Source organism: Papio anubis, chromosome 1, assembly GCF_008728515.1.
Source record: "Papio anubis isolate 15944 chromosome 1, Panubis1.0, whole genome shotgun sequence".
In the NCBI taxonomy this organism is placed as follows: domain Eukaryota; kingdom Metazoa; phylum Chordata; class Mammalia; order Primates; family Cercopithecidae; genus Papio; species Papio anubis.
The window spans coordinates 201,534,256-201,562,033 of NC_044976.1; the positions used below are offsets into that span (position 1 = coordinate 201,534,256).

Below are 27,778 nucleotides of genomic sequence, written 5' to 3' on the forward strand. Positions count from 1 at the left end.
TACTGGCTGTTCTGGCCATAATACCTGCGTAATTTTTTTCTTTCCTGTCTGCAACCTAGCCTGCGGGGTGCTTTCTGTTTCCACTCCTCTTCCTACCTAATGGGCTCCCTGGACAGTATCGCTCCCCCAGACTTCTCATCCCAGCTGCTTCCTTTCTGAGCCAGTAGCTCTCACTAAAGAGGCCAAAAGAGGACGTGGCAATGTTGAGTCATCGCGTGCAGTATGTGAGTAGCCAGTGTGTGAACACGGCTGCAATGAAAGGAATTAGCAGTAAGACACAACACAACCGTGTAGCCTCATCTGTTCAGATTGAGGTCTTCAAAAAGCATTGTAAGTTTAGGGGTGGAAAGGTGTGATACCTTTCCTCAGCCGTCATAAGGGCTAACACTCCTATAACAAACACAAGTTAACAAGAGAAAAACATAACACATTAATTTAATCAGTTTTACATGACACAGGAGGCTTCAGAAATGAAGACTCAAAGACCCGGGGAAAACTATTTTTATGCTCAGGTGTAATGAAGAATAGTTAGCTATGAAGGAATGTGATTGGACAAAATGGGTGTAATCTAATGGTTATAGCCTGGGGGGTGAGTGGACCAGCAAGTCCTGTCTGTTCAGATTCTTCTTGGACACTCTGTGTAGTATTTATTCCTCTTGGCTATGGGGCAGGACTTCTCTGGATGGAGGGTCTTCAAGGGAGAAGGAAGAGAGTGACCTTTCTAGGTTTTATGGTTGCTTTGGGGGAGAGGAGTCCTAGTTTCTAAGACTGGCTTTGAGGAAGAGGAATTCCGGTTTCTGTGGCTTGCATCCAGGGAGAAAAAGGAGTGTGAGAGAGGAGGGCAGGAGAAGGTCAGAGAGACCTTGCTTCTGAGCCTTCCAGTCTCCTTTGGTTCAAAGTACTCAGCATACCACAGTGTCACACTTTGGGGTATCATACTGGGAGCCACAACATAAGTATCTCCATTCCTTTTTACTCAATTTCACATGAAAAAAAGGCTGGAAAAGGTGATCCACAATGAAGATGTTTGTCCTCCTTGTCTTAAACTGATTTCTATATCTAGAAATGTCTCTATTGGGCAAAAGTGCTTCCTCTTCAGCCATAATGGGTCCAGATCTGAGTCTTTCTTTTCTCTGACACTTACTGGCCCTGGGACAGCTGGAAACTCACTTTAACTCTCCAGGGAGCATATCCTCAACTACATGATCTCTTGATACCTCTCCCACTTTTGAAAAGAACTGACAAGGGAAAAATGTTCACTTACCCATCAGCTGGTTTTACTCTTTTTGTTTAATGTCTTTGGGCAGAAAGCAAAAAGCTAGGGCATGAAGAAAAGCTCTGTCTCCACTACATTTTGAAGTTTCGCAAACTCTGCCATCTTTCCCAAGAGTAGAGCAGTAGAAGCAACCGGGATGCAACCAGGGTTGGTAATTGGTTGGTTAATTAGAAAGTCAGAAAAGGCAGAGAATCATAAAGGATGATACGTGTGTATTTTCAACCTTTTTGTTTCTAGCTGAAAACGTGCCCTCTCATTTGCTGTTCATTTGATATAGGACCAAGGATTTCTGTTTGTAGAGCCTGCTGATTGGCTTTTCACATGACCCTTCTTGTGTAAACCTCACCTGTCATGCATCATTAACAGTTTCCACTTTTGGTGTCTTTAAAGTGGACTGGAAATTTTTTTTTTTTTTTGAGATGGAGTCTCGCTCTGTCGCCCAGGCTGGAGTGCAGTGGCTGGATCTCAGCGCACTGCAAGCTCTGCCTCCCAGGTTTACGCCATTCTCCTGCCTCAGCCTCCCGAGCAGCTGGGACTACAGGCACCCGCCACCTCGCCCGGCTAGTTTTTTTGTATTTTTTTTTTTAGTAGAGACAGGGTTTCACCATGTTAGCCAGGATGGTCTCGATCTCCTGACCTCGTGATCCACCTGTCTTGGCCTCCCAAAGTGCTGGGATTACAGGCTTGAGCCACCGCGCCCGGCTTGGACTGTAAATTTTAAGAGCACTTGGAAAACAATTCTCAGCCTCTTCCTCTCTCTTAAATGTTATTGAGTCTTTCCAAGGTTTCCAACTTGCTTTTCATGGAGACAAGCACTTTTTTTCACATTAATATATCATTGCTCTCCATAGTATTTATTTAGATCGTATAATTAGGATTTTTAAATACAACTGGCCTACAGAAGTTAAGAAACAAATGCAACTTGACCAATAGAAACAGAAGTGCGCAGGCTTACTAGGGCCCTGCCCCTGGCCTGGCCTTGGCCACTGAATTTGAGAGAGCAAGCAGAGCCCAGGGACAAGCTGGCAGGTGGATAAGAGAGGTGTTTCTTCTGTTCAGTGAGCTGGCTCCTGCTGGTTTTCTCAGTTAATTACTGTCATCAGCTTCTCAGCCTCCTTCACCCGCCCAAGGGAAGGAAAGGGACTCCTCTGATCTGCTGGCTTCTCCTTCTTTCGGAACATGGTGGAACCTTGCTCCATGCTCCAGGGCCTCATGGTGGCCCTTTTTCCACTAATTAAAAATAGTTCAGCGCTTCTGAGGAAAACAACCTCAGGGCTCTTGGTGACGCCGTTCCCTTGGAAATTCCTTGTCATTCACCGATGCAGACTGAGGGATCGATAGCAGGATGGCCTCTGCCTGAATGGCAAGAACTCATTTTTGGCATTTGTAACAGAGGAAGTGTTACCCAGTGCATCCTCAGTGGTGTCCTGGGAGTAGCTGAGAAGTTTTGTAATGTGGAAAATGAAATAGTTTCCTGTCCCCTCATCATAGCTACAGTGCATTTGATTTCCCCACCACTTGGCAGCCAGGGCAGTTAAAGTCAGGAGCTTCTGGACCCCCACAAGCTGGTTGTGAGCTATTCCTGCCCTTCCTAGCTAGCAGCAGGCAGGAGATGAGGACTGGGGTTCCAGGAAACGCCTGTGTGAAATTTTCTTACCTCTGCCCAAGACTTGCTGCATTGCCTTTTTCAGTGAATAATTTAACGTTTTCCGTTCTGTCTATGCTGGTGTTTCTGCTTTGCCAGCCACTGGTTGTTCCACACCCCCTCCTCCACCCGGCCCCCAGGTATTTCCTGGAACCGTTGATTATGGCAGAGCAGATCTTATTTTGCTGATATGATTAGGAACCTCAGGCCAACAAGCTTGGGTAACAGTGAGAGAAAAGAAGAGTGGTCCTTTGCTCTTTTTGTCTGAGTGCCTTTTGAGAGAAAGAGTAGATACCACCAACCAGAGCATCCCTATCTATTTCCAGCAAACTACAGAGGTGCCTGAGAAGGTGCCTCTCAGGCACCTCTGAGCACCTCGGGCACCACCTTCTTTAGGGTGGGAAGCAAGCTCTCCCTTGGAAGGGGTAACATCCAGAACCAGGATTAAATGCTGACATTTAAAAACAGTAACTATGGGAGTATCATACTTAAACAGTTTACAAAAAAACGAAGTTCAAATTTGTTTTACTATAAAGTGAACCTGGATGGAGTTTGGGATTTGATTCTGTCTTCACAGTTTCCTTTTACAGTCCAATATTTCTTAGCTCAAAGAACACATTCCCTTAAAAGGAATCCCTCAAATCACTTTTCATTTTTGTTTTCTTATGCAAAAGGGCCTTAGGGTTGGATGCCCCTATCCCCAGAATCTGAATCCTTCTGTTAAATGGGGTGTATCTAGGTACCAGCCTATGCCATGAATCTTGTTTTGGATTCAAATGGATTATTTTCTTAGAGGGTTCTAATGAAGTTTGGTTTTATTCAGATTTGACGATCAAGCCCAGTGTGCTTAAAGAAAAGCAGTTCACATCCTCTTGCATGATCGTGTAATATAAACTGGAGCTTTTCAAAGGTTTCCCTTCAACTAAACTAGAAACCACAGGCCAATTAACATATGCCAATTAGCAAGCAATTTCTTCTTCTAACAATTTGTTTCGTTCTGTTAATTACTTTTATTTAGAGCCTGTTTCTCCAAGCCACCTTCAAAACAAGCATGCAGATACTTGAAGACAATTAATTGTTTGCTTTGACCTAAAGAGGTCTAAATATTTCAGATGCTTTCTTTACCACTGATGACATCTGGATGCTTTTAAAAGAAATACACAGTTACTCAGAGTAACCGTGTAATTTGAATATTTGGATGAATACTTGTATCAGAGTAATAAAGATATACGCTTAGTGTCTCAATTTTGCCTCTCTGCTTATTGGCATTTACACGACTGTAGAACTCGGCATTTATATGAAAAGGCAAACACCATAAAATCTATGTCAAATACATGTGAAATATATTCTTTGTGTTGTGGGCAGGCATTTGTTTGAAGTAAATATTCTTTATCTAGATAGTATTTTAAAAAGAAAGAGAAAACCATATCGCATTCCTGGAATGTATTTGCCAAGCATATATTTTGGAAAACAGCCCAAAGGAACATATTTAAGATAGTGATTTTAATACTACACTAAGGAAATGGTTTGATGCATCAGCTAAGCTCACGGATGGTGGTAATCACATCGGGTTTACCTCAAGCCAGAGGAGAACGAGTGAGACTTCACGCTGTAACAACCATTATGAGGCTCAAGTAGCATTTTTGGCTTGTAAGCATGTGTGTGTGCTGTGTTCAATTTTACGTTTTTAAAATTTTTTAAAAACTTAAATACTGCTATAGCCCAAAATATGTAAAATATGTAAACAGTTGGCTTGAAGGCCATAAGGGAACACCTGTCCTTTTTGTGCGTGTGTTTGTTTGTCTTACTGTGTAGCCTGTGACTTGCACTGCAGGAATTAAATGTTTTTGTGGATTGGCAAATATACTTTTGTGGATAGGTATTGCTGATGTCTTATTACACAGCCAAGGGAAATAAGGATCTGGGTAAGCAGTTGAGTCACAGCAAAGAGTACCATATCCAAGGTGGAGGTTCATGCTAGAGCTACGGGTACTAACCCCTCCCCTGCACCACTGCTCCCTAGCAAGGGTGGAAGTAACTGATGACTTCGCAGCACAGCCCCCAGCACAATGTCTGAAAGAGAGACCTGAAGGGTAACTGCCTGCTTTCTCAGATTAATCTTGGAATCCTAGCAGTACTTCTTACTTCAGTTTTGAGATTTTTCTTACTCTATTTCTTGACACTCTTGCAGACTTCACATAGCCTCTCCCTTTAGAATAACTCTTGACGGCATCTTAAGAAATAGACTATTTAAATCATCTTGATCCAGTGACTCAACCCAAGGTGTAGTCCGTCTGCTCAAATTTGTGGCAAATCTCCACTGATGATAAGATTTCTGCAAATGTATGCTCTATTAGGTGTGGAAGCTTTTCCTAAGTAGAGCTGGCAGCCACAGTAGTACCCGCCTACCTAGCAATTTAATGTAAACAGTTACCTCTTCCAAAGGTATTTTCTATTCAGAATAGAAATAATAAATATGATTTCCTCATCACTCTAGATACAGCCTGATGAGCTATTGTTTCCAGATACTTTCTCATATCAAAACAACCATTATTATTTAGTAATATATTCCCTACCCTTTGAATATAAGCTCCAGTTCTAAAATTTTAAATGTTGGTGTCTTCCAAATGTCATTGGGATAGACTTAAGCCTTGTTTATGGGAACTATAAGTAAGTAAAAATGTCCTTGGAGACCCTGGTCATGGAATTTGTGGCTGTTCTTCTCACTGGGGCGTGTGGTTTAGACATCTGCTCAGGCTAGCAATGAATGCTTTTCTGGGTATACACTTTTATAGAAAAAGGTTTTTTGAAAGTCACTTTAATGGGAAAATCCTGCCTAACAAAGGAAATCCCATTTTCTGTTTTTAAATCACGCTCCCTGAGTTGGATGAGCAGGACAGAAATTTGACATCAGCTCTAATTCAACACAGCTGAAAATTTCTGCCCAAACATTCCCGCCTATGGGTTTTGATCATGAGGTGAGTTAAGCAAATTATATTTGAAATATTGCCTGACTGAGTCGGTGCTACTGAATCATTCCCGTGTGGAGGGACAGCAGGGAAGATGGTAGGGCTTTCTTGGAGGCCAATAAAAGCCATGTGTGTACAGCAGTACTGTGGAGGACCCCAGGACCCCATGGCTGTCCCTGTGGCAAGAAAATTAACCCAGGCTGTTCTTGGCTGCGCGGAGGCAAAGGCATGTGTTCAGCATCCAGAAAGGTTCTTCTTGTTGGTTTGCCTTCCTGGCTCTTTATACTTGGGTGAAATGATCTCTTGGAAGTGTAGTCTGAAAAACAGCACAGCTTCTTCCAAGTTCTCATAAGATACAGGAGTCTCCATTCATTGCTGCAACAAGCATTACTGGGCACCTTTTATGAGCAAGGTAGGATGATAGAGGCAGGGGCGGGACATCATTCTGTCATCATCTGGTGAGGAAGACAGGCGGTTACACAGGCAGGGAGGAACTCCTCTTACCCAGAGGCAGGCAGGGTTGGAGAATCGGGATTGAAGTGTTCCTGGAAGAAGTAGAATCTGCAGGGTTTTGAAGAGAGGGGGTGTTAGGTGTAGCAGTCAGACCATTTACCTGTTGTAGCTGCTTTTCATTCTGACCCGCAGGGAAAACAATTATTCCCAGGGCTAAATGATGGGATGGATGTTCAGAAAGGAAAAAATATAATAATTTGAATTGCTGAAAGGACCGCCTGACAAGACAAATTACTGGAGCGTCTTCAAAGACATTTTGAACTGCCAAGCAACCTGTATTTTAAATGATCCATTCAGAATTGCAAATCCTACAAAACTCCATTTCGGCTAGGAATCCCGGTGGCTTTGTAGTGGGTAGCATTTTTAATTATCAAGTATCAGTCATGCAGGCTTTCTCTTTTTTGGTCACATTTAATTTAAAATACAAATGGGAGCAAAAGTTACAAATTGCACACAGAGAGACACTCGGTGTGTGAAGTTGTGGACATGGTTCAGACTATGTTTATTTGGAATCTACAGAGTTGATGGGAGAGATGGGACCAGATACTCATGTTCTTATTAGGAAAGGAGACATTCTCGCTGCCTTTCCCGTGTGCCCACTTGCTTTTCTCTGCTTGCAGCCTGGTATTTTATGGACTTGTGAATGGGGGCTCCTTGCATTCCATCATTGCATCCCAGGTTGTCATGGCCGTCATCACTATCACCTCCACTCAGTATGCCTCTGTGTCCTGGAAGGAGCATATCCCTTTAATAAGACTGAACGCTCCAGGAATTGAGACTTCGCAGAGTTCTGAGGGTAGAAGGGAAGAGAACACCACGGCTTCAGGTGCTCGCTGTTTGCTTCTCTGATTTCTTTCCATCACCACTTTGTCCAAGTTACGTGCCTCTTTGGCTGGGTGCAGTGGCTCACACCTGTAATCCCAGCACTTGGGGAGGCCAAGGCAGGCAGATCACCTGAGGTTGGGAGTTCGAGACCAGCCTGACCAACATGGAGAAATCCCACCTCTACTAAAAATACAAAAATTAGCCTGGCATGGAGTCACATGCCTGTAATCCCAGCTACTTGGGAGGCTGAGGCAGGAGAATCGCTTGAACCCAGGAGGCGGAGGTTGCAGTGAGCCGAGACTGCACCATTGCACTCCAGCCTGGGCAACAAGAGCGAAACTCTGTCTCAAAAAAAATAAAAATAAATAAAAATTAAAGGACTCTTCGAGCCTCTTGTGTGTAAAAGAAGGAATTGAATCTTGAGGATGGTTCCTAAGACCCCTACCAAATCCAGGAGCACTCTCTGCTTCTAGGTATTAAGATTCTCAGGGAAGGTTTCCGACATGCTTAGTAGCCGTGAAGGAGGCAGAGCTTTGTAAATGCATTTGCTGTCCTGGGAAACAAGATGGTGTTAAGATAAGGAAGTTCCATTTCTCTTGCAGTTATAACCCAAGGCAGAGCCTCCTGATTAATACACCTGGCTTACAACTCACTATTTTGGCTTAAACAGAAATGGCAGTGCTTCCAAAGCTTTCATTAAGGATACCTTCTTTGAAAAAAAGTTTCTTTTATTTTAAAACAAGCAAACAAACTCTCTTCAACAGCTCCCGTTATTTATTTATTTATTTATTTAGCTTTCTACGAAGGCTTAACAAATAAAACAGATAAAATTAGAAATTGGGGTAGGGTTGACAGTAAAAACCCTTTTCCTCCTACCAGGGGATCTCTGCAGAATAAGGCCTAAAGCCCACTGGTTTGAGAGAACATACTCCAGCAGGTACTTTCAAAGCAGGGGAAAAACTAGAAGTGGTGTAATACGCTCGATGCTTCCTGCAGAGACTGTGCCGTCCTGTGTGACCGTAACATATAAACATCACGTACCAGGAGGACATGATCATTTAAATAGACAGCAATGTTGTCCTTCAGTCTAGGCAGTGGGTGTGTCTCAAGGCCAGTGTGAGGGCCCAGGAGACAGGAATCTGTATGTTTCTTACCTTTCTGCCTCTCATGATGTGAGCACCTTGCTCTGCTAAGTGTCCACTGAAGAAAGAGCCACTTCTCCTAAAGCTGGAAGAAAGTGAGGCCCTGTGGGTTGTAATCAGATATGTTGGACTTACTGTGGTATATCTTCCTGAGGAATTTTCTAGGAAATTTTGACTATACTTGGTGCATACACACACACACACACACACACACACACACCCACACCCCTCAGAAAATGTGCCTGTACTGTTCAATAACTTACATATTAAACTAGGAGCCAGGGATCTGGGATCACTGACCAGTGGCGGTGGCCACTCGTAATGTCTTTGTTGCACTTTCCAGCCTCATGGCCATAGTGCCCTGCGTGGGTAGGAGCTCCCCTCCCTGAGAGGTATTAGCACTTTAGTGAGCTCCAAAAGTCTCGTCAGTTAGCTCCCTAACTAGGTACCAGTGAAGATGCACTTCTTGCTAGCATTTTGCAATAGTTTTATCTACTCATGTGAGGTTCTGTGTAGGGACAACCCATGTAAGCCCACTGTTTTAGCTACTATGGCTGCATCAAAATCACCACAAACTTAGTGATTTAAAAGAACTATTTAGGATATTTGTGGATGTGTAGATCAGAAGTTGGGGTGGGGCACAGTGAGGAGGGTGTCTCTGCTCCACAATGTCTGGGTGTTAGCTGAATGACTTGAAGACAGGGGCTGGGACCATCTGAAGGTTCGGTCCTTCCCAAGTCTGGCTGTTGACTAGGGCTTTAGCTGAGGCTCTCATCCAGATGTCTATAAACAGCCCGTCCATAGCTTGGGCTTCCTCACAACATGGAGGCTGGGTTCCAGGGTGGGTGATCTAAAAAGACATGTCACCTTTTATGACCTGACTTTGCAAGTCAGGCAGTGTCACCTTCACTATGTTCTATACATTGAAGGAATTTCAAGGGCCATCCAGGTTTAATAGGAGAAGTAATAAACTCTGTTTCTTGATGGTGGAGAGGCAATGTTCCAGAAAAGTGTGTTGCTATGACCACAGCTACACTCTGCCATACCTGGGCATGGTATGGAAATGGCCAAGGAAGTTTTGCCTAGTCCCTGATTTATGGGCTAGTAGGCAGGACCTGGGTAACTTTGCACAGCTGATACCCATGGTTCTTTTTTTCTTTCTTTCTTTCTTTTTTTTTTTTTTTTGAGGTGGAGTCTCCTCTGTTGCTAGGCCAGAGTGCAGTGGTGCGATCTTGGCTCACTGCAACCTCCGCCTCCTGGGTTGAAGCAATTTTCCTACCTCAGCCTTCTGAGTAGCCGGGACTACAGGTGTGAGCCACCACACCCAGCTAATTTTTGTATTATTAGCAGAGACAGGATTTCACCGTGTTGGCCAGGATGGTCTCTCTTGACCTTGTGATCCGCCTGCCTCGGCCTCCCAAAGTGCTGGGATTACAAGCATGAGCCACCACACCCAGCCGATACCCATAGTTCTGATCCCACACTGCTCTCTCTGGACAGACAGATTTCTTTGGACAGAACAGAATTTTTCATCAGATTGATAGAAACATATTAATCTACTCTCTCATCAGCTGTCAATTGTCAGTTTAGGTCTAAATTAATTCTATTCCCAAGATTTCAAGTGAGAGCCTTATAGTAAAGTAATACATCTCTTAAGTCATATCCACCTGGTTCACATTCAATATCCTCTCAGTTCAGAATCACAAGCTGTCAGACCAACAAGTAGTGGTTGCTGCACAAGCCTGAGAGAGATCCTGTAACTGCCTTGGAAAACCAGCCCCACAAAAGAATGCCAGTCAGATCTTCTGTTAGCTAACAAGGTGACTTGAGCTCTCTGAATTGTTCCCTTATGCTATATTCTTTGTTTTTTAATCTCTAAAAAAACTAAAAAAAATTCAGGTAAATTTCTTCCTTTTTTGTTATGGTTTGAATTAGGGTTTTTGGTAACTTTTTTCCAAATTTTAGAAATGTTAAAGGTTCAGGCAAGTATAAAGAAGAAAATAAAAATTTCCTGTAATACTGCCCCACAAAATAATAATTATAAATATTTTAATGCTTTGCCTATTTGAGTTATTTCATCGTCATTAAATGCTCTTTTATTAAAAATGACTTCAGTGGCTAAATTCAAATCTAATGTACCAGAACTTATTTTAACTATTCCCTTTATTGTTGGACAGTTATTTCCTCTTTCCCATACTTTTAATGCCATCATTTTTGCATGAAAAATCTTCTATTTCTATTTGACATATATGTGATAGGCATTCTTCCATGCTTATTACAAGGGCTTAATAAAAGTTATTTCAATTTAAATGAACAAATTATTTCTTTTTGATAGATTCCAGGAAGGGAAATTATTGGGTCCTAAGATACGAACAATTTAAAATGCTTGTTATGTGGTCTGAAATTGCTTTCCAAAATTTATGCCATTACTATCAATCTGCACATAATTTAAAAAGGCAAACAAGCAGGAATTATATGTTTGGGGGAGAAATGTAAAACTGTATTTTAAATTTGTTTAATTTAGCTTTGATTTCATATTTGTTGTAGCCGTAAGATGAAGATTGAGTCATTTGATTTCATTTAAGGGTGTTTTAAATTCCTTGGTTTTCTGTTCTGAGTCTATGCTTTTTCTCTCTTTAAGTGTGTTTTCAGTCATATATATTTTCCTGCTAACAGTGTATTTTTCTCCTTCCTGTATGATTTGTGGTTTCACGACTGTCAATCATTTTTTCCCAGATGTTCTTTTTCTTAGTGTCTCATTTATTTCATGTGTGATGACGGTGTTACTCATTATCCAGTTCCTACACTTCCGTGTAATCTTCTACCCTCAATTTCACGTCTTTGACTGATAATTTTATTTTGGGATCAGAAAAAAATATATACATATATATATGTATCTGTGATTTTTATATATTTGCTGTGTTCTCACCACTGTTATGGTCAATTTCAAGTAAGCCTTCCTGGGTGCTTCACATTAAAGTTTCTTTAATTGTGTCCATATGTCCCCACAATTGTATGTTATTGCCATGAGATTTCTTTTCTATATACACTTACTTGCAGTAAATGTGTATAGCTCATTCTGTAGCTTGTAGCTCATTCTTCAATATACTAGACTTCTCCAATATTTACAATAGTTATTTGCAGTTCCCATTAGCACTATTTTATTCTAATGTAGTTGGCCATTGTCATGTAAATTTTAAAGCTAATATAGCAAAAGTCAAATTATATACCTGAATTTAGTTGTTATTTGTGTATCCTGATTATAATATTATATAATACATCATCTCCAAAGATCTTTTAACGGGGCCGTTATCGCACACCTGGGCATTTTGTTATTATTGTCTGGTATTCACTGTAGCTTTTGTAGTAACCTTGTAGTTTAAGCTGAATACATATCTTAATAGTTTACCTTAGGCTTTTTTTTTTTTTTTTTTTTTTTTTGAGACGGAATCTTGCTCTGTTGCGCAGGCTGGAGTGCAGTGGTGCGATCTCGGCTCACTGCAATCTCCACCTCCTGGGGTCAAGCGATTCTTCTGCTTCAGCCCCTTGAGTAGCTGGGATTACAGGCACCCACCACCATGCCCAGCTAATTTTTGTATTTTTAGTAGAGATGGGGTTTCACCATGTTGGCCAGGCTGGTGTCGAACTCCTGACCTCATGATTCACCCACCTCAGCCTCCCAAAGTGCGGGGATTACAGCTACGAGCCACTGCATCTGACCTGCAAAAATTTTTTAGTGTATCTTCTAAGCTTTTCACTCTTAGTTGAGGAAATATTACCTTTACATTTAAGTTTTAATTCTGAGCTCATTTCTTGCTTCTCCCCCTGCTTTATTCTAAGAATCTCTATCTTCTGTTCTTGTTTTCTTAACCTTGTTTATTGTTTTCCTTTACAAGTCTGTGGGCTTCTACATGCCCAGCTTTCAACTTGGGGCCCTGGGATGAATGATGAACCCATGGCCCTTACCCACAGGGAACTTACCTCACTTGAGTGGACACAGCACTTATCAGAATGATTGCCCTACAAGGTGAAATTATTATTTGGGGCCTTTGAAGGAAAGGTTGGGTTTCAGAGAAGAATGAGGAAGAATGCATGGGCAAAAAGAACAGCATGAGAGAAGGCAACCAGGTTAGTCTGGCTGGCAAAGCTTAGCTTGCCTTTAGGAGAGTAGAGGGGATACAGCTGAACCATGGGCTTTGTGCCAGGTCATATGAAGGCAGAGTTTAGACTCTGCTCTGTGGTGGTTTTGTGCAGGAAAGTGACATAAAGAAGGCCCTTTTCTGGCTCACAGAAATAAGTTTGAAGGGAAAACGTGAGAGAAGGAAGGAGCTCTAAGACTCAACTGTTCATTCATTAAATCAATCAATACTACCTGCCTGTCATGTGCCAGTTACTATGCCAGGGACTCTAGGGCCAGCAACAAGCAAGACATCATCATCCTGCTCTTATGGGGCTTAAGCTCCCATGTATAGTGGTGGTAGCAGCAGCTGTGTGTGCAATATACACCTCATGGCACTTACATTCTAGCATTCAGGGACTGTGGTCAGTGTGTAAACAAATGTTCAGTGCCCTAGTCAATTCCTGTGTCCTTAAAGGAATATTCCCTTTCTCCTTACAGGTTAGCCCAGTTGCTCCTGTGACCCCTCTCCCCACTTTTTTTAGAATCCCTATTAAATTTTGAATTTGCCCATTGATATAGCTAGAAGATTCAGAGTTTCTGTTTGATAAATCCATTTTGGGACTTGACATACTGGAAGCAGCACTTTGAAATGACCAGACAAGGGAGGTAGCCTGTGGAACTATGTCGACAAAGCTCATTCTTTGGTCATAACTTGAAATCCGTTCACAGCTTCTCAAGTTTGATCCCCAGGGGAGACACAGGCCCTAGCACAATTCTGACTGAGGTGCAGAAACTGGGAGAGCTCTTTCCAGGAAGCTTCCCTTTGTGTACAGTCTGTGTTCACGGCTCTAACCAGTGATCTTGTTTCCCCCACCCCTCTCGCCAGGAATCTTACATCCTTTCTGCAGAACTTGGAGAAAAGTGTGAAGACATAGGCAAGAAGCTATTGTACTTGGAAGATCAACTTCACACAGCAATCCACAGTCACGATGAAGATCTCATTCATATCCTTTTCAACTTGCAGTTAAGCAAGACGAAGTTATTTTATAGAAGAAAGTCTTTAAAAGGTAGTTATGCCTCAGAAGATGGCAACAAATAGATGCTGCTGTTATGTATAGTGCAAAGCACCTCAGATCTCTGAGATTATCAGGTATGAAACATTTTCTCTCTAGTTTTCGGTAAGCAATTCAGTATTTTTTTTCTTTTCTTTTTTTTGGGGGGATGGAGTCTCACTTTTGATGCCCAGGCTGGAGTGCAATGGTGTGATCTCAGCTCACTGCAACATCCACCTCCTGGGTTCAAGCAATTCTCCTGCCTCAGCCTCCTGAGTAGCTGGGATTACAGGTGCCCGCCAGCATGCCCAGCTAATTTTTTTGTATTTTTAGTAGAGACGGGGTTTCACCATGTTTGCCAGGCTGATCTAGAACTCCTGACCTCAAGTCATCCACCTGCCTTGGCCCTCAAAGTGCTGGGATTACAGGCTTGAGCCACCACATCCAGCTGCAATTCAATATTTTTAATTGCTAAACCCAACCACTAACAATTAAGTTAAGACATGCACACAAGGAAGCCAAAGCAAAATGCAGTTTCCAGTGGGTGTAAAGCTGACTCTGTGTGGCCCTGGTGGAAGAAAACAGTTGACTGGCTCATTTTCCTATGAGCTTTTTCAATACCAAGTGTCCTAAATCCACCTCTGAGTTTCTTTATCTAGCAACTCTACCTAGTAATGGGCAGTAGAGTAACAAAACAAACAGGACTTTGGATTATTTCCTTTCAACTTCTAACCATGTACACATGGTTGAACTGAATTTAGTCCTTTCTGGTTGCCAGTGATAGAATTTCTTGCACCAGACTTAACATCCTTGGTGTTAACCTATAAACACCTTTCTCAAAACTAGCTGCTAATGAGCAAGATGGCTTCAGAACATACTGGCTTGGGTATGCATCCGTATGAAGCACTCCATTCTATGTTGATCTGTGGACACAGTTTGTCACTGGTTAGTTCTGCTGAGAGCAAATGAATGGGTACACAGTGGGTGAAGGGATATGCAGCCCTATATCCTTTCAGTTATTTAATCACAAGTTGACACTTCTGTAGCCAAAAACACTTCCCTATTCATCTTTCTATTCAGTGGAATGTCTTTTATTAGATGCGTTTGTGGGAAATTTAGCTATTTTGGTCTTTGCTTGTCATTGCTGTCTTACTTTTTAGAATTCCAGTTTTTACCATACTTTATGGGCTGTGTGTGTGTGTGTGTGTGTGTGTGTAAGTAACTTTGAATGGCCAAGGATTAATCTTAGTCACAAATACTCAGATCTGCGATTTAATGATAGATCCAATGCTATGCTTCCTTCCTTGCTATAACTTTATATTTTTGACCTTGTTTATTAAGCTGAGCAGAAAATTTATCTTAATCAGCAACGATTTTCACATTGCTTTAGGTAAATTTTGAAAAGCAGATATTCTGTTCTTCATAATTTCCTGCCTCTTAAGAATCTTGTATTTAAGCTATTATCAGAAAGTTTCCCAAAGAAACATAGAAACATAGACTAAGGATGGCGTTTTTATTTATTCCATGTTCATGGGGTCACAAATCTTTGAGCCCGTCTAAGGTGGTATGGCTCCCAGCAAATGGGCAGATGATGGGGCACAGAGGAGCAACCCACTGCAGAGAGTCCGTGGATATGAAGGAGTTCCCGTTCCCCAGCCCAGCAAATGGGCAGTTCCTGAGTAGGAGGTACCTCTGTCTTCAGGTAGCAGTTCTGAGGGCTGCAGTCAGGGTTCTGTGCTGGTCTCTTGTTGTGAAATTTTCTAAAAGGTTAGTTTGATTCTGGGGAATTGGATCGTATTTTTACTAGAGCTGGGAGGCAGCTCTAGCAAAGACCCGTAAGAATAAAAGGGGTTAAGCAGTGTTTAAACAAGATCCTTTTAGTTTTGCCACAGCTGATCCAAGCCAGATTTAGTAGCAGTGGGATCATGGATAAGTGATAATGCCTCTTTAAGCATTAGGGTTCCCATCTGTAACGTCAGGATAACATACACCTCTAAGGTTTTTATGGGGGTTCAGTAAGGCCATATTCACAATGTACGTTTAACATAGCCATGGGTAAGTACATGATTTTAGGTAGAAAAGTGTTATCCAAGTCCATTTGTCTCACAGTTCTTAGTAAATTAGTCACAAGCTCCAAGAATATCCCATTTATGCACAAAAAGTTTCAAGGTACATTGATTCAACTATTTTGTAATAAACGCTTAAAGGAATCAATCAGTAGCTCTACAATAGCTTAGATAAAAAGTCATTTAATTCTAATAAAATGTCTATAAATAGATAGGGATTATTATCCCTACTTGACAGTCGAAAAAAACAAGACTTGACAGTCGAAAAATAAGAACGACTTGGCTGGCATAAGGTCTTTTCTGATGAGTAGCAGAACTTTCCAGCCACAAGCCCCATGGTCCTATTTGGCCCATCAGAAAGCAGCTATTGCCTATACATAAATGGACAGGTCTGTTCCATGGAACACACAATTACTTTAAAATTTTAAGCTATAATAAAAGTATTTTACTGATGTTATGTTTTTTGAGAATTTCGCTGATCTCTGCTGTGATAAGCAGAGAAGCACTGGTTTAGGTAGTGAAGTCAGCTCTCTCCCTCCCTCCAATAAAATCTACACCACGATATGGATTTCAATCCAGACTTTTCTTCAAATTCCAGTCTTTTGTTCTGTCACTGATTGAGAATAAATACACAGAAGGTGTCTTTGAATTCATACAAAGAGGCACTTAAATTTGAGTGGAACATTACACCCTAAGATAGAAAGACATGTTTACAAGGCTCTACGGAGGCTCCCCTACACAAACAAAAGCCGTTGTTTCAAATTAGAGCTTCTCTAGAGATTCAGAGAGGCTGCCAGAATCCTACAGCCAAACTCTGACTGGTTTATATTTCCATGTTTGATCAAAGATACAATGCTGAGTGTGGCTGAAAGAAACAGCTTGTTGTCAACGATACAGAAGGATTGCACAGTGAGTGCAGTATTTTGTTTGATTCCATTAAGCATGCTGCCAGAACCTGCTGTGCATGTGAGGTAGAGGGTACCCAATTAATCTAAGTCCACATTGGAATGTGATTAATGTAAGCCCACATTGGACGTCCACGTCTGAAAGACTCAAGCCACAGATGCTACCATGGATGTTTATTCTTTGTGTGGAAAACACTTAGTTTTTGCATAAACCATATGTGTGCATAAGGACTATTAGTGTGGCATCAACAGAGGCTAGGGGTGGGCAGTGGGACTGAGTGTCCAAATAGGTCCTTGTGGCCTCCTGATTTAATATCCGTGTTATGGGCAGCCTACTGGGTGTCTCCTACTTTTATCAAGAAGACACTGATTGACAAATCCAAGGAGGGAGAGGAAACAGCCCCTGCCTCTTCATCGTCCTGACAGGCTCACCAAATTACATGTAGCATGACCAAATAACAACACAAACCCATCAGCTACTGTGGCAGCGAGTGTCTGAAAACAGTCTGCACCATTAATTGGGAGAGCTGGCGGTGGAGAAGTGGCTCACGCCTAGTGCCTGAGAAGGGGACAGGAGGTGTGACTTCACAGCCAGTCAAGCTGGGACTTCCAGGAGCCTTAGCGTGAATCTCTAGTGCATTTTCACAGTCATCTGGGGTCCTAATTAGCAGTTATGTTTTGAAAAACATTTTGATTGTGTGCGATGTCTCCTCCATGCTCAAAATGTTGTAACCAAAAACCTTCCAAATTAAGGTGGATTTTTAAGCAGGAATTTTCTCATTTTCTTCCTCCTTCAATATCTACGACACACTTTCAGAGGAAAAGAAGTACACTTGTGATATGTACATTTTTGGCATATTTCAAAGCCCTCAGGGCAGCTCTGCCTGCCCCTCAGTCATAGACGAGGTAGAGACACTCTGGTTCTATTTGCAGTTGTATTTACATTCATGTCTGGGAAGCCCTTGTGGAATTCTATTTCTCTGCTTATTTGGAGTGCATGGTGCCCAATTGATTAGTTTTGGTGGTGCTCGATGGCATGCTCTAAATATATCCAGGCTTGTGCGCAGACACCACAGCTCTGTAGGACCCTGCTTTAGTTCAACTTTCAAATTTTTAGCTTGAACAGACAAAGGTAACAGGAATTATGGGAAATTGTCCTGCCTCCTTGGAGATGTTTTTCACTTCTAGAGCTGAGGGGCTGGAAGAGGGATCATGTGGATCATGGAGCTCCACTCACGTAGTTTATAGATTAAAAAAAAATCCAGAGCCTGGCAGGGTGTGGTGGCTTACACCTTAATCCCAGCACTTCGGGAGGCTGAGATGGGTGGATTGCTTGAGACCAGGAGTTCGAGACCAGCCTAGGCAACATGGCAAAACCCTATCTCTATTGAAAATACAAAAATTAACTGGGCGTGATGGTGCGCACCTGTAGTCCCAGCTACTCCAGAGGCATGAAAATTGCTTGAACCCAGGAGGTGGAGGTCGCAGTGAGCTGAGATTGCACACCACTACACTCCACCCTGAGCAACAAAGTAAGACACTGCCAAAGAAGGAGGGTGGGAAGGAAGGAAAGAAAGAGGGAGAGAAGAGGGGGAGAGAGAGAGAGAGAACAGGAAAGAAGGAAGAAAGGAAGGAAGGAAGAAAGGAAGGAAGGAAGGGAGGGAGGGAGGGAGGGAAGGAAGGAAGGAAGGAGAAAGGGAAAGAAAGAAAGAAAGAAGAAAGAAAAGAAAGGAAGAAAAAGAAAGAAAAAGAAAGAAAGAAAGAGAAAGAAAGAAAAAGAAAGAAAGAAAGAGAAGGGAGGGAGGGAAGGAGGGGAAAGGAAAGGAAAAGGAAAAGAGGAAAGAAAAGGGGAGGGAAGGGAGAGGGAAAGGAGAAGGACGGGAAGGGAGAAGAGACAAGGGAAAGGAGAAGGGAAGGGAAGGGAAAAGGGAAAGAAGGGAAGGGAGAAAAAGGGAAGAAAACAAGGAAAGGAAAGAAAGAAAGGAAAAGAAAGAAAAAGAAAACTCAGAGCCTAAGATGGCAGTATCTAAAGCTTTGTGAGTGATGGGCTGATGCAGATACAGTAGTCACAGTTCTTTCCTTAGGCTCTCACTTGACTTTGAAGCGGGACAAGGAAGAGTTGGAGCCCCACAGTGAGTGGGGGAGGGCAAGGGTATAGACACAGGGCTGTCCTGCTTCTGGCTAAGCAAGAGGTGGGCTTGGCACAAGGTAGGCAACACAGAGTTTCCGTGTACAAGTATCAAATTCTTTGAATCAAGTCTTGGGTATAGTCAAGGTTTTCCTCTTTTCTCTTAAAAGACGAATTCTCCAGCACTATGGGCTGTAGTGGCTACCCAGGAAGGAATGGTGGTAAGAAGAAATAATGTAGCATAGGAGCAGCACTTTCAAAGGATAAGAGGGTCCCTTATCCGAAATGCTTGGGACTAGAAGTGTTTTGAAGTTCTGATTTTTTCAGATGGTGGAATATTTGCATTATACTTACTAGTTGAGCGCACCAAATCCAAAAATCCAAAATCTGAAATGTTCCAATGAGCATTTCCTTTGAACATCACGTCAGTGCCCAGAAGGTTTTGGATTTTGGAGCATTTCAAATTTTGGATTTGGGGATTTGGGATGCTCAACTTGTACTATTTTTTCTTTTTGAATCAAACTAGGTCAGATGAACCAAAGACCGAAATTTGACTAAGCCATTGAAATGCTCACTTGGACATTTCATTGACAGTAAGACACTCAATTGTTTTCTTGTAAAAACAGAAGATTCCAGCTAAAGAATTCCAGAATCTTTTGCAAATGGTGCCCCAAATCACAATATTGCCTTATCATCTATTCCTGAATGCAGGTGTCCTGCTGTCTTACTCCTTTGCTAATTGCAAACGCAGACATTTTTAACAAGTTACATACTTACCTTCCATGTGGATAGTCTATTCCAGGGAGGTAAAGAATGGGCTTGGGTTCCAAAGGTGTTTTAAAGATGTTAGGGTGTTCATCCCTGTGATGTTGTTATAAAGAATCTGCTAATTTCCTTAGATACCACAGGTACTTGGTGACATATCTGTTATGGGGGGCAGATACTTAGCAACTCAGGTCCCTAAGGCACAGGCCTCATAAGAATTATTCTGCTTTTTTGAGGCCTATTCTTGCAGTTAGGTGCAGTTAGCACCTCTATTCTAGTTTTGGGATTTGCCTAAAATTTCAATAGTTTTGGAGTTTGCCTAAAATTTCAATTTGCCTAAAATTCCAATTGTTTTTCAGTTATTTGACAAAAATTAAGGTCAAGGTCAAGTGTCTCAATGGGCTTCAACTGTGAGCTTATTGGATTAGTGATCAGAAAATCTGATTATAGCTACTACTTAGCCTTAAGATCTTGCTTAGATGTATCAAATGAGATAGCTTATTTTTCTGTAAGTCAGTGAGAAAATGTTGCAAAATATTTTTTAAAAATATATGGTTCAATATGAATGCCAGACTTTTATCTGTTTTTTACTTAGCATCTTCTCTTGGCTGATAAGCTTGTCCAACTTATCCTGTCTAAAATCCAATTCCTTCCCTCCTCTACCAAAAACACCAAACGCTCATTCCTAGTCCTCTCCTTCTTAATAAAATACAGATGTGTTTTGTGTTTTTCTAATTATTTGCTCAGATAAAAAATCAGGGAGTCCTTCTTGATGGCTTTTCCATTTTCCATGTCCCACATCCAGTCTGTCACCATATGCTCTTGATTGTATCTGCAAAACACATCCAGAATCTAGCCACCTCTCCTACCTCCACTGCCACTACGCTGGTCAAGCCATGATTGTTTCTTGCTTGAACGATTGCAGTGGTCTCCTAACTGGTCACTCTCTGCTTCTGCCCTTACCCCCTTTAATCCATTTTCAGTACAGCAGCGAAACTGACGATGTCACCCCTCTGCTCCAGGTCCTCCCACAGCTCCCCCTATCTCACTGTGAACACAGCACAGCTGGACATACTATCAACATGGCACCTGTTTACTTTCTGCTGCTCTCATAGGTATTTATGCCATCCATGATAGCAGTGACTTTGATTCACTCCTGTACTGCTGTGTCTATAACATTTGTTAACACAGAGTAGAAACTCAGGAAACATTTGAATGTTTGAATGAATGAAAGAAAGAATGAGGATCTCTCTCTGCACTTTTATTTCTCCCAACTGCTTCACAGGGATATGTTTCCAGTGGTTTATTTTATAAACATATTGATTTAAATATGAAAGCAATGCATTTCCATTGTGAATCTCACAGAAGTATGGAAAATAAAAGAGCTGTTTCCCTCCCAGTGCCTCTACCTGGAGATCACTACTTTGTCCTCCTGAAGCCCTTTTCTAGACCTATAAATGGCTTATCTCAATAGTCTTTGTTTACAAAATTAGGATCATTCCATACAAATTATTCTAGAATGTGCTTTCCCCCACCCCATTGTGCATTTTTCCCTGGGCACTCTTCCATTTCAGTACATCCAAAATGCTTTGTAACTCACACTTTGTAAGGGATCATAGAGGCAGGTTGGTTAGAGAGAAGTACTTTGCAAATAAAATATGATTTTAATTATTATTTTAATGATTATTATCCCCACAGGCTCATTAAATGAGGTTTCTAGGATTTCTGATGTCCAGCCCTGCTTTGACAGAGCCTAAGGTATTTGTTACATCTGTTATATTAAGAAATAAACTTTAAATCTCATGACGACTCACAAAAGACACTATACTCTCACAAGGAAAAAATATTTCTTTGAACCCTAACCCTGTGAGGAAGGCACCAGATTCAGTATTTTACAAGTAGAATAATTAAGCATTCAATGATTTGCCGAGCTCACCATAGCTAGGGTGTTACCTCCTCAAATGCTGGTTTTCTGACACCTATCTGTGTTAGTGGTTGCTGTATGAGGGGCTGATGTGTTAATTTGGTTATAGACTAACTTCGTCTTTTGCTTTTGAAACTTCTCACTCCTTACTTTTAACCTTTTCAGTGTGTTCTGCCAGTCCCAGAAGTTTTATGAGTTTTTAAAGAAACGTCACATTTTGATTCACGTTCTCTCTCTAAAAACCTTTGTCATCATTTAGCACATTACAAATAGTGGCATGTAGTCCCAGGCTACATGTCAAAGGTAATTAAATCTCAGGAGTTTGTCGGGATTCATAAACTGCTTAAGCTCTGTGCCTGCTCTTCATAGATGTAGCATAACTTTGTGATTAAATTCCAGTTTGGTATTCAGTCTGGGACCACTTACGCTTTTGCTTGTATGAAGTCGTATATGTTTTCACTAAAGATTAGCAGAGCTATGCAAGAAATGGAAGCAACCAAAGCCTCTTTAAAAGAAAGAAAGAAAAAGAAAGGCAAATATTGGATTCTTTCCTCCCTTGGGCCCTCTCCTACCCACCTCCCATTTTCCTCAAGTTCAAGTGCAAGGAGAGAACCCTAGTAGTAAATGCATGTAAATTACACAAATGATAGAGTCTGGTGAAGCTTCAAGAAGGTGAAAAACTGCCAGAACTTTTCAGGGTGGTTCAGCACATTTGCTTAGAAGAGATTCATTTGCATAATTCCCAGGATCCTCTGAAGTTCCTTGTTGAAAAAAGAAAGGAGGCCGGGCGTGGTGGCTCACGCCTGTAATCCCAGCACTTTGGGAAGCCGAGGCAGGCAGATTGCCTGAAATCAGGGATTCGAGACCAGCGTGGTCAACCTGGTGAAACCCCATTTCTACTAAAAATACAAAAATTAGCATGGTGGCACACATCTATATTCGCAGTTACTTGGGAGGCTGAGGCAGGAGAATCACTTGAACCCCGGAGATGGAGGTTGCAGTGAGCCGAGATCACACCATTGCACTCCAGCCTGGGCTACAAGTGCAAAACTCTGTCTCAAAAAAGAAAAAAGAAAAAAGAAAAAAAAAAAAAGAAAAAGAAAGGGAATGCTTTCCACAGTGGTTTGTAAGGGTGTCTTTTTCTCTTGTCGTTGCATTGACGTTGCGCTTTGGGAGAACCACATGGTAGTGTAGGTGGTCTATAAACAGTCAGACTCCCTTTCCCAAAGCTCTCCATTCCCTCCGTGTCTGATCTAGTACTATTGGAGTGGTCTGGCTTCATGTGATGACTTCAGCATATTTAGGTGGTGTCAACATATTTCTACTTTCCCCCTTGGTCCCTGTTGGATGAAAATGGATCAGTTTGCTTGTTAAACCCAACTCTCACCCTACATTTGCCTTAGAGTTGTTCTGACTACAAGTAAAAAGGGAAAGGATGAACTGGATGATGTATGGACAGAAAAACCACTGTTGGTTAAACATTCCCCTGCTTGAACACCCAGACGAGAACCCGTTTCTTAAGAGAACTACAGCCTTATCTATTACTGTTTGCTAAGTTCTCTTTGATTGTTTCCTCCATGTGAGAAATAACTTTATAGGTTAGAAAACGAAGAGCCCAACAGCTTAAGAAAAAAAAAGAACCAACCAACCAAACCGGAAAAAGCAAACTCTCTGCCCTTTGATGGACTCTATCTAGTCTTGAGTGCCCTTCCTAGTCCCTGGGAATATACTAACAGGTAACAGCAGGTTAGACCTGGAGGGGTTTCAAAGTCATAATCTCAAGAGAAAACTAAGGCTTTAAACGGTTTGCATAGGGTGACGAGACTGGTTAATGGTGAACAGAGACCGTGTTAATAACTGAGTCTGGTCCAGAATGCCTCTCCCGACTTATGGTGACCCCAAATCCTGTATTTCTCGAGGAGATTTTGATTTCAAGCATTCTACCTTTTCCACTGTCAAGAGTATTTGCATCTGACAGTTGCCCCGCCCCAACTTGGGGTTTAGCCGGAGTTATGGTCATGCCAACTGCATATCATTGAGCATCTAAGTTGGCCATCTGTCTCGGCTAAGAGCTGACTCTTCCATTTCCTTTTTAAGACCTGACTTGAGATAGTCAATACCTCAGGCATTGTAGAAATTGCAGTCATTCTTAAAAGAAAAACTATAAAATTTATATTAATATTTAATTCATACAATTTGAAAGAACTTGAAACTGCAATTAGGTGGCAGTGCCCATCTGCTTCCAGTAGGCTCACATGCTCTTCGATCCCTTGGAGGCTGCAGAGGGCCACCATCACCTTCAAATGTGCTCCTTAACAACGTGCCCACAGTCTCTCAAGAGGGAGCTCCAGATGGTGAAGGAAACTCTGCAGGCCATGATCCTGCAGCTCCAGCCGGCAAAGGAGGCGGGGGAAAGAGAAGCTGCAGCTTCCTGCATGACAGCTGGTGTCCGGGAAGCACAAGCCTGAGGAGAGACGGGATGGGGGAGGGAGGTGGGCCACCATGTCAACAGTTTGGACCTGGGGGGCTGCTATCCCCTCCCCCTGCATAACTAATGTGCCTGAATTAATTATGGAGATACAGAGCCTTAAGGTCTTTCAGTGGAAAGGTGGCTTATGTTCATTCTCATGAGTCTGAAACTGAGGAGTCTGCAAATTGGAATATGGAGAGAGAGACGGATTTGCTGAATTTCCTTCCAAATGTCACTCAAAAATTTCTCTTCCATGTCATTCATGGGAATGGCTTGCACAGGATTTGAGAATATTTTCATCTCAGCCCCCATTAGAGAGAAGTTGGGGTGAATTCTGGAAAAATGTCTCTTTTCCCTGTAGCATTTGTCTTCTGCTGCGACTAAAATATTTCCTGATTCAAGATTCTATAAAAAGGAAACCAAGCATAACACTCTGTCATCATACCTGTTACACATTCCTACAGGTGCACGATCTAAGAGAGCTAATTAACCTCAGAGTCTGGAATTAACAGCTTTTCACCTTACTTCTCCTGTGATCTAATATTATCTTAGAAAAATTAATATGCAACTTTCAAAAGATATTTTGGTAAGACAGCAGCCTCTCAGTGGTATGCCACCTTTCAATTTTCCTTTTGTGGCAATGATTGCACCTGAAGAAAGGATCCCTGAGAGTCTGTGTTTCATCAGGAAATTTATGAAATTTACCCACAGTAAGGCTGTGGATGGATCAGGGGAAACCTGTATAAAATGTTTGAGCCTGTTCTGTTTTCCCTTGGAACCTGTTTCACTCAATGCCAGGCAGCGCAGCATTTAGGAAAGCAGTGCAGTACTCAGTAAGGCAGTGCAGTACTCAGTAACACAATACAGTACTCAGGCAGTGCAGTACTCAGTAAGGCAGTGCAGTACTCAGTAACACAGTACAGTACTCAGTAACACAGTGCAGTACTCAGTAATACAGTACAATACTCAGTAAGGCAGTGAAGTACTCAGTAACACAATACAGTACTCAGTTAGGCAGTGCAGTACTCAGGGAGTGCAGTACTCAGTAAGGCAGTGCAGTACTCAGGAATACAGTGCAGTACTCAGTAAGGCAGTGCAATACTCAGTAATACAGTGCAGTACTCAGTAACACAGTGAAGTACTCAGTAATACAGTACAGTACTCAGTAAGGCAGTGCAATACTCAGTAACGCAGTGCAGTACTCAGTAACAGTGCAGTACTCAGAAATATAGTACAGTACTCAGCAAGGCAGTACAGTACTCAGTAAGGCAGTGCAATACTCAGTAACACACTGCAGTGCTCAGTAAGGCAGTGGAGTGCTCAGTAAGGCAGTGGAGTGCTCAGTAACACAGTGTAGTACTCAGTAGGACAGCACAGAACTCAGTGACACAGGGCAGTTAGTACTCAGTACTATAAGTATAGGCAATGTAGTACTTAGTAAATCAGTGCAGTACTCAATAATGCAAGGGTATTTCAGGCTCCTGCTGGGCTGCTTTGGCCCAGCTGGGACTCCTATTGAGACAGCTGCAAAACAGGCTGATTTCAATTAGGCAGCACTTCCCAAAGTGCACTGAGGAAGGTGGCCCCAAGAGATGCTCTCTAAACAAAGGAGTCCCCTCTCTGGTCAAGTGCCTTTGATAAATACACCATACCATAATATCTGCTTGGAGAACCACAACGCGCATTAGCATATTAGTCTGAGAGAGAACTTATAGTAAGTAAACTCACTTGATTTTATCTAACCTCAAACTTTCCAAGCTTAATGGATCGTGAATTTTTCTCATGTAACTCCTACTCATATCCCACAGATCTAGTATTGTACAGCACTGCATTCTCTGAGGAAGTCCAAATCCAAACTCTGATTTACATCACCGTAGAAACCACACTCACAGTTTTGCAGAGTGTTGAGCTTAATAACTACCTGCCACAGATCGGTAAATGTAATCCAGTGGTTGTTCTGTCTGTGCTTCTGTTCTCACATATGTGATTAGGGACAGTGATGTTCCTGCCTTCACTAGGATCCATGGGTATGAGGCCATTTTTGTTATTTCCTGAAGTCACACTGGCATTTCCAGAAGGCATCTGGTGCTTTGCTCAGCCTTCCATGCTGTGCCGCACTTCTGTCCTCAGTCAAGGAGATGGCCCTGCTGAAGCCAGCAATTGGCTGGGGTCCAGGAAACAAACCAAAAACACAATATGTGAATGTGCTGATTGTGTTCCCTATGGCTTCATCTCGAGCAAAATACACTCTACATATTTTAATAATAAGTATAATTAGCTTGTTCCTGACTTCATTTTTCAATGATGAACCAAATTCCTCAATTATTTATAATTGTGTGTAAAGAAAATTACGAACTGGTCGCATGGCACTTGGAGTCCTTGAATTAATTCCAGTGAAGCAAAACTTGGGAAGAGTCAGGATTGGCCACATTGCCAATAACAAATTCCTACTTCGACATATGTCTTTTTAAAAAGCCTCCCAGACACAAGACATCTTAACCGTCACTAGCCCAAGTGTTTTGTATTACACAGACACCATCATGAAATAATCCTGTGAGGTCATGTTGTATTTGAAAATTCTGCAAGTTAATAACTGCCTTGAATTATTTGAACCCCAAATAAGGGTTCTTTGGTACCTCTAGTAGACAGTGTGTTCATTTCCCTGCTGCAAATTTTGAAGTATTTGGGCAGGTGAGTAATGTTTTAACCATGTGCTGTAACTCATCTGTTGTCTTGGCTTGGTCTTAGAGTGTCATTCAGAAAGCCTGCTAAGGGCCAGAGTGCTTCTTCTGGCTACACAACCTCCTCAGGACAACCCCACTGTCTTAAGCCACTGTGTGTTGACCCTGGGAGACACATGATTTGTATCCTCAATCATACTATAGAGCAGTTTTTGTCAGGGGAACATAAAAATATCCAAGAGAAGTTAAGGCTTAGATTTAAAAGCATCAAAACAATAAAAATTTATGTTGGAGATAGCCAAGACCGTAAGCAAAAGCACATATTGAAAATGATGAGTTAGAATCTGATGTGACTGGGATGTGGTGTGGGAGAATGTGTGATATTATACTGTTTGCCTTGCTGGAATGCTGGCTTTCAAATGGTCACTCATTTTTCTTTCACTGGCCTGAGTTAGGACATGCTGTCTATCACAACAGTCCCAGTTCCATCCAACTTTCTGAAATTTCTTTCTTTCTTTCTTTTTTTGAGATGGAGTCTTGCTCTGTCACCCAGGTTGGAGTGCAGTGGCCCTGCAATCTCGGCTCACTGCAACCTCCACCTCCTGGGTTCAAGCTATTCTCCCGCCTCAGCCTCCCAAGTAGCTGGGATTACAGGCGCTCGCCACCAGGCCCGGCTGATTTTTGTATTTTTAGTAGAGACAGGGTTTCACCATGTTGGCCAGGAGGATCTCAAACTCCTGACCTCAGACGATCCACCCACCTTGGCCTCCTAAAGTGCTGAGATTATAGATGTGAGCCACTGCACCCGGCCAACTTTCTGAAATTTCAAAACTGAATTGATCCTTCTCCAAATTAGTATGTAATATTGGAAACTTATCTTTCCCTGCAGTAAGACTGGTTTCCCCCACCCCAGAAACATGTAAGGGTTGGTACCATGCTAAGCCCTTTATAGTCATATCCTATAATCCCCATATCAACCTTATAAGGATGGTGTTTGTAGATGGTGCAGCTGAGCCTTAAGAGGGCTAATTCCCTTTTTCTAAGGCACAGAGCTGGTAAAATGGGGAGTAATAGTGAACCTAACAGTCACAGACAGGCAGCATGCTCTTAACTAGTGCTCTTCCTCAAGTTCCTTTAATGTCCTTTTGAGATTTTGAGCCATGGAACTTAACTTGTTCACCTGGTGAAGAACACATGGCCACTGTGGAAATCTTGGCTAGGGAGTCAAAGAAACTGAGCCTGGGGCAAATGAGGCTTCCCACACTGCCAGGGGAGCCTCACTGTGAGGTCTAGGCTC

The 27,778-nt window shown here is 42.1% G+C and overlaps 1 protein-coding gene across 1 annotated transcript in view; it reads left to right on the plus strand.

The window, feature by feature from the left end:
- Nucleotides 1–27,295, plus strand: part of DISC1 (DISC1 scaffold protein) — a 340,168-nt gene extending 312,873 nt beyond the window's left edge. Inside the window, exons 11-12 of the mRNA XM_031659330.1 lie at nt 13,377–13,494; nt 23,659–27,295. Of these exons, the coding sequence (XP_031515190.1) occupies nt 13,377–13,494; nt 23,659–23,798 (258 nt within the window). The 3' untranslated portion in view covers nt 23,799–27,295. The remainder of the gene's footprint in view (nt 1–13,376; nt 13,495–23,658) is intronic.
- The last annotated feature ends 483 nt before the right edge of the window (nt 27,296–27,778 follow it).